The sequence below is a fragment of the Gadus macrocephalus genome, chromosome 15, assembly GCF_031168955.1.
Source record: "Gadus macrocephalus chromosome 15, ASM3116895v1".
Taxonomy (NCBI): Eukaryota; Metazoa; Chordata; class Actinopteri; order Gadiformes; family Gadidae; genus Gadus; species Gadus macrocephalus.
The window spans coordinates 7377667-7385166 of NC_082396.1; the positions used below are offsets into that span (position 1 = coordinate 7377667).

At 49.3% G+C, this 7500-nt stretch overlaps 1 protein-coding gene across 1 annotated transcript; it reads left to right on the plus strand.

The window, feature by feature from the left end:
- Positions 1–550: 550 nt before the first annotated feature.
- On the plus strand, positions 551–3740 carry hectd2 (HECT domain containing 2). Its single transcript, XM_060073449.1, has 6 exons — positions 551–620; positions 1111–1198; positions 1401–1507; positions 1669–1784; positions 2640–2783; positions 3229–3740. The coding sequence occupies exons 2-6, from the start codon at positions 1126–1128 to the stop codon at positions 3347–3349; spliced, it is 561 nt and encodes a 186-aa protein (XP_059929432.1). The 5' UTR covers positions 551–620; positions 1111–1125; the 3' UTR covers positions 3350–3740.
- Positions 3741–7500: the final 3760 nt, after the last annotated feature.

The window sequence follows — 7500 nt, forward strand, 5'->3', positions numbered from 1 at the left end:
ACCTCTTTAGAATAATTTGCATACAACAAATGTTTTTATTATCGCATACAAGAATTAGTATACATCTGAGTGTAGGCAAAAAGGCGATTAACTATTTCCAATTGCAAAAACGCCAACATATTCATTATTTCGCTGCCCACTTGTCTCTCTCGTAGATCTTTCCCCGTCTTTGTTTAATGCGACCGCATCTCCTTCTCTCACATGATCAGCAGCTCGCGGATTTCAGTGTCTCTCCAGTTAGAACTACTCACGTTGATATCGCTGCATTGTCTGTCTCTGCCTAGACAACACATCAGAATGAAACTGCCAATGTGTGTAGGGTCCGGGAGGGTAAATTGGGGTGCTAACTCAAACCGGCGATTTACCTCGGTCAGTGTAAACGCGTGGACCATGCCGGGAAAAAGGCGTGCATTAGTTGGGCATATTTGGAAGTATAAAAACGTCCTCTCTCTCTCTCTCTCGCTCGCTCGCTCGCTCTCTCTCTCTCTCTCTCTCTCTCTCTCTCTCTTCTCTCTCTCTCTCTCTCTCTCTCTCTCTCTCTCTAGGACCTGGCCAAGGGTCTAGGAGAGCTGTTGAGCTATGAGGGGAACGTGGAGGAAGACTTCTACCTCAGCTTCCAGGTACACAGAGCCTCTCTCTCTCCTGGTAGGGCCTCTCTCTCTCTCTCCTGGTAGAGCCTCTCTCTCTCCTGGTAGAGCCTCTCTCTCTCATGGTAGAGCCTCTCTCTCTCCTGGTAGGGCCTCTCTCTCTCCTGGTAGAGCCTCTCTCTCTCCTGGTAGAGCCTCTCTCTCTCCTGGTAGAACCTCTCTCTCTCCTGGTAGAGCCTCTCTCTCTCTCCTGGTAGAGCCTCTCTCTCTCCTGGTAGAGCCTCTCTCTCTCCTGGTAGAGCCTCTCTCTCTCTCCTGGTAGAGCCTCTCTCTCTCTCCTGGTAGAGCCTCTCTCTCTCCTGGTAGGGCCTCTCTCTCTCTCCTGGTAGAGCCTCTCTCTCTCCTGGTACCCAGAGCCTCTCTCTCTCCTGGTAGAGCCTCTCTCTCTCATGGTACCCAGAGCCTCTCTCTCTCTCCTGGTAGGGCCTCTCTCTCCTGGTACCCAGAGCCTCTCTTTCCCCAGGTCCTGCAGGAGGAGATGGGTGTTGTTCGCTCCTTCAACCTGAAGCCTGGAGGAGACAAGATCCCAGTGAACAACCACAACAGGAAGGGTGAGACACACACACACACACACACACACACACACACACACACACACACACACACACACACACACACACACACACACACATCGACACAAACACGCGCACATCGACGCACACAAAGACACACCTGTATGCACGCATTCACACACACATGCACACACACGCACACCCATCCTCCCTCCCTCAGTGAGGTGTCTGTCCCCCCCAGAGTTCGTCCAGCTGTACACGGACCACCTACTCAACAGGTGTGTGTCCCGGCAGTTCGCCGCCTTCTACCGCGGCTTCCACAGCGTGTGTGCGTCCAATGCACTCATGGTCAGTGTGTGTGTGTCTCCTGTTGGAACGGGACGTACTTCCTGTGTGTGTGTGTGTTGGCTTCTGTTGTCTTACGTGTGTGTGTGTGTGTGTGTGTGTGTGTGTGTGTGTGTGTGTGTGTGTGTGTGTGTGTGTGTGTGTGTGTGTGTGTGTGTGTGTAGCTGCTGAGGTGTGAGGAGGTGGAGGTCTTGGTCTGTGGGAGTCCTGACCTGGACATGACCGCTCTGCAGAGAGCGGCTCAGTACGAAGGCTTCACCGAGACGGACCCCACAGTGAGGTAACTCCAGCACATAGACCCCACCGTGGGGTAACTCCAGCACATAGACCACACAGTGAGGTAACTCCAGCTCATAGACCCCACGTGAGGTAACTCCAGCACATAGACCCCACCGTGGGGTAACTCCAGCACATAGACCACACAGTGAGGTAACTCCAGCTCATAGACCCCACCGTGAGGTAACTCCAGCACATAGACCCCACCGTGGGGTAACTCCAGCACATAGACCACACAGTGAGGTAACTCCAGCACATAGACTCCACCGTGAGGTAACTCCAGCACATAGACCCCACCGTGAGGTAACTCCAGCACATAGACTCCACCGTGAGGTAACTCCAGCACATAGACCACACAGTGAGGTAACTCCAGCACATAGACCCCACCGTGAGGTAACTCCAGCACATAGACTCCACCGTGAGGTAACTCCAGCACATAGACCCCACCGTGAGGTAACTCCAGCACATAGACCTCACCGTGGGTTAACTCCAGCACATAGACCCCACCGTGGGGTAACTCCAGCACATAGACCTCACTGTGAGGTAATTCCAGCACATAGACCCCACCGTGAGGTAACTCCATCACATAGACCCCACAGTGAGGTAACTCCAGCACATAGACTCCACCGTGAGGTAACTCCAGCACATAGACCTCACCGTGGGTTAACTCCAGCACATAGACCCCACCGTGGGGTAACTCCAGCACATAGACCTCACTGTGAGGTAATTCCAGCACATAGACCCCACCGTGAGGTAACTCCATCACATAGACCCCACAGTGAGGTAACTCCAGCACATAGACCCCACCGTGGGGTAACCCATTACAGTGACATCACGGTGACATCACGCGGTGCCCCAGGGCCTTCTGGGAGGTGGTGCTGGCGTTGCCGTTGGAGATGCAGAGGAAGCTGCTCCGTTTCGCCACAGGAAGTGACCGCGCCCCGGTGGGGGGGCTGGCCGGCCTCCGCCTCAAGGTCTCTAGGATGGACGTCTCCACAGACTGGTAACCTGACTAACTTACCTTAACTAACCTGACCTCAACCATACCTAAACTAACCTTAACTTAACTTACCTAAACTAACGTGATCCAAACTAACCTTACCTAAACTATGCTTAACTTAACTTACTTTACCTAAACTATCCTTCACTTAACCTACCTTACCTAAACTATCCTCAACTTAACTTACCTTACCTAAACTATCCTCAACTTAAATTACCTTACCTAAACTAACCTTGCATAAACTAACGTGATCCACACTAACCCTATCTTAACCAACATTATCCTCTCCATCACTCTCCCTAACTCTCTCTCTCTCTCTCTCTCTCTCTCTCTCTCTCTCTCTCTCTCTCTCTCTCTCTCTCTCTCTCTCTCTCTCTCTCTCTCTCTCTCTCTCTCTCTCTCTCTCTCTCTCTCTCTCTCTCTCTCTCTCTCTCTCTCTCTCTCTCAGGCTGCCTGTCTCCCACACCTGTTTCAACCAGATCTGTCTTCCTCCGTACCGAAGTCGCAAGGCACTCAGACACAAACTCACAATCGCCATCTCCAACGCAGAGGGCTTCGGCCTGGAGTAGACACACACACGCACGCACGCACACGCACAGATATAGACACAGACCCAAACAAACACGCACACGATTGAGACATGAATTGTGAAGTTCAGTTTCTTAATGACTGAATTACTCTGAATGATTTATTGTATTTGATACATTTTTCTCTTTTATTTTGATTCCATTTTGAACGAGGTTTGACCATAGAACTAGACATCTATGTTCATATCTGTTTATATTGTATCTATATCTATCTATATCTTTATCTATCTATATATATATCCATCTACTATATCTATAACCATATATCTCTATATATACAGGTATATAACTCTATCTCTATCTATCTACCATATCATCTACTATATCTCTACCTATATCTCTCTAACTATATCTACCTATTATATATCTATATCTATTTTTATATATATCCATATATATTTCTATATCTATCTATATCTATATATATCCATATATATATATATCAATATATATTTCTATCTATCTATCTATCTATCTATCAATCTCTATCTTTATATCGATATGTATTTCTATATCTACCTATCTAACTATATCTCTATCTTTATATCTATAGGCCTACCTATATCTATATGTATTGCTATATCTACCTATCTAACTATATCTCTATCTTTATATCTATACCTATATCTATAACTATCTACCTGAGATGGAGGGCGAGATGGAGGGCGGTTCCTCAGGTGGATCCATGGTTCCTCAGGTGGAACCGCGGTTCCTCAGGTGGATCCATGGTTCCTCAGGTGGAACCACGGTTCCTTATGTTCAGAGCAGCTCTACTGCACGGCACAGCTCTGCTTGGCTAGTTGAAGAGCGCTGAGCCGTGGTTAGCGCTGAGCTAGCTGTGGTTAGCGCTGAGCTAGCCGTGGTTAGCGGTAAGCTAACTGGTTCTTATTAGCGGTAAGCTAGTTGGTTCCTAGTAGCATTAAGCTAACTGGTTCTTAGTGGAGGTAAGCTAACTAGTTCTTAGTGGAGGTAAGCTAACTAGTTCTTAGTGGAGGTAAGCTAACTGGTTCTTAGTAGCAGTAGGCTAACTGGTTCTTATTAGCGTTAAGCTAACTTGTTCTTAGTGGAGGTAAGCTAACTGGTTCTTATGGTGCGTTCCAGAGCCCATGCAAACCAGTGGGACGTGGGACTTATCCTACCTCCAACTAAGAAAAGTGCAATGGAATGCCTGTCGAAGTGGAACATCCCACCGGTGAAGTGGAACCTCCTACTATCGAACTGGGGGGTGATCGACCTACCCCCACTTCGCCAAGTAGGAGCTAGTACAGTTCAGGTAGGATAAGTCCCACATCCCACTGCTTTGGATAGGCTCTGGAACGCACCAATAGTAGCGTTAAGGCTATCTGTAGAAGGCTGTTTAGAGGCTCGGGTCAGGGTGAGGGCTGTGTGGAGGCTATGGTCAGGGTGAGGGCTGTGTGGAGGCTAGGGTCAGGGTGAGGGCTGTGTGGAGGCTAGGGTCAGGGTGAGGGCTGTTAAGAGGCTGGGGTTCGGATCCAGCTATGTTTATAGCAGCGTTATAAACATCCCGTTCCGTCCTCAGACTTGAGACCTCTGGCCGGGTCCAGCAGGTCAAAGTGTGTTCTGATGTCAGGGAGTCTGAGAGTCTGTCTCCCACGAGTCCCGATAGAGGTGTTCTGGGCTGTGTCCTGTGCTGCCGAGTTGGTTGAGCTTGTAGTTGTACTAGTGAATGGGTAACGCACACACTTACACACACACATCTGAAAACACACTGTTCATTTGTTGAGGTAAAATGTAACGTCATAAATGCAGAACATCCCATAATATTCCATAATTCTCTGTGGTTCTCCTCTTTCAACCCCGTATTGTTGATCTAACGTTGATATGTGAGCTGCGGCCGCTGGCTCCGGACTCTGCAGAACCTCTCATTACCTCAGCCTCATTATCTCAGCCTCACCCTGACTCAGCAGAACCTCTCATGACCTCAGCCTCACCCTGACTCAGCAGAACCTCTCATGACCTCAGCCTCACCCTGATTCAGCAGAACCTCTCATGACCTCAGCCTCATTATCTCAGCCTCATTACCTCAGCCTCATTATCTCAGCCTCACTCTGTTGGTGTTTCTTCTCGTTAGGAACCAGTAGAACGTATTAGATCGATGTTTCTGTTTCCCTTCGTTGGGGCCTCAGCTTGTGGATTGTGATGACTTAATTCATGAAGTTTCTAATGTTAGGAACAACCAACACTCTGGTTAATGGAGGCTGTCCTCCCTGGAGGTCTGTGGGCCTCTGAAGACCTCGAGGACACACCCCAGGCCTTGTTTTGGGTTGCGTTGTGTTGTGTTGCGTTTTGTTGTATTGATGATGTTGTTGCTTTGTCCCAGACAACACGTGTCAAACTCCTAAGATTCACAATAAATACCAAGTTGTTCCTCAAACTTGAGTGCATCATTTCGGTATTCTGATTTGTGTGCGTGGGTAGGTAAATACAGATATCTAAGATAACAGAGAACGACAAATAACGACCTCGTAAGGCGATCTCCTGCCTCTCACGGCATTCGGCGGGCATGCCATGAGCAGCGTGACAACAAGGATCAATCAAAGCACATGGAAACATGGGCCGACACCTGACAGTATCTACCCGAATAGGTATCACAGTATGTACCTGAAGAGTATTTCCCTGAAGAGGTATCACAGTATTGACTTGGAAAGTATTTACCTGGACATGGACACTGAAACTCGGCAACGGTTGCAGAGTCCCCCTCTCTGTCTCTCTGTCTCTCTCTCTGTCTCTCTTTGTCTCATTCTCTGTGTCTTTATCTCTGTCTGTTTCTCTCTCTGTCTGTCTCGCTGTCTCATTCTCTGTGTCTCTCTCTCGCTGTCTGTCCCTCTCCCTGTCCCTTTCTCTCTCTGTCTCTGTCTCTGTCTCTGTCTCTGTCTCTGTCTCTGTCTCTCTGTCTGTCTGTCTGTCTGTCTGTCTGTCTGTCTGTCTGTCTGTCTGTCTGTCTGTCTGTCTGTCTGTCTGTCTGTCTGTCTGTCTGTCTGTCTGTCTGTCTGTCTGTCTGTCTGTCTGTCTGTCTGTCTGTCTGTCTGTCTGTCTGTCTGTCTGTCTGTCTGTCTGTCTGTCTGTCTGTCTGTCTGTCTGTCTGTCTGTCTGTCTGTCTGTCTGTCTGTCTGTCTGTCTGTCTGTCTGTCTGTCTGTCTGTCTGTCTGTCTGTCTGTCTGTCTGTCTGTCTGTCTGTCTGTCTGTCTGTCTGTCTGTCTGTCTGTCTGTCTGTCTGTCTGTCTGTCTGTCTGTCTGTCTGTCTGTCTGTCTGTCTGTCTGTCTGTCTGTCTGTCTGTCTGTCTGTCCGTCCGTCCGTCCGTCCGTCCGTCCGTCCGTCCGTCCGTCCGTCCGTCCGTCCGTCCGTCCGTCCGTCCGTCCGTCCGTCCGTCCGTCCGTCCGTCCGTCCGTCCGTCCGTCCGTCCGTCCGTCCGTCCGTCCGTCCGTCCGTCCGTCCGTCCGTCCGTCCGTCCGTCCGTCCGTCCGTCCTTCCGTCCGTCCGTCCGTCCGTCCGTCCGTCCGTCCGTCCGTCCGTCCGTCCGTCCGTCCGTCCGTCCGTCCGTCCGTCCGTCCGTCCGTCCGTCTGTCTGTCTGTCTGTCTGTCTGTCTGTCTGTCTGTCTGTCTCTCTCTGTCTCTCTCTCACGTTAGGGGCCCTATTTTAACGGTCTGAAACGCAAGTGAGAAGCGCAAAACGGAAGTAGCTTTGTGGGCGGGGCTCTGCCGCTGTTGCTATTATAACAGGATATAAATTACCCTTGCGCCCAACGCGAATCTAAAAAGGCTTGCCCTGAAGTAGCCTAATTACCCGTAGGTGTGGTTTGGGCGTAACATGCAATAAACCAATGAGAGTGCCATTTCCCATCCCCTTTAAGAACCATGAGCGCATTTGAACCTGGCGAGTTGATATTTTGACAGAGCGTTTAGTCTCCGATGAGACAGATGCATGACCACATGAATGGCTGCAACTGTGGGTCTATTTAATGATATGCGACAATACATTAACACACATTGTTTCTTACCAGTATTGTATACATTATCATTATCGACTTCTGTTCCTAATATGCATGTGTCCCCCCGTTAATGTACATTGCCATGGACTGTATTATGCATTACGTGTTTAGTTTGCGTGTGT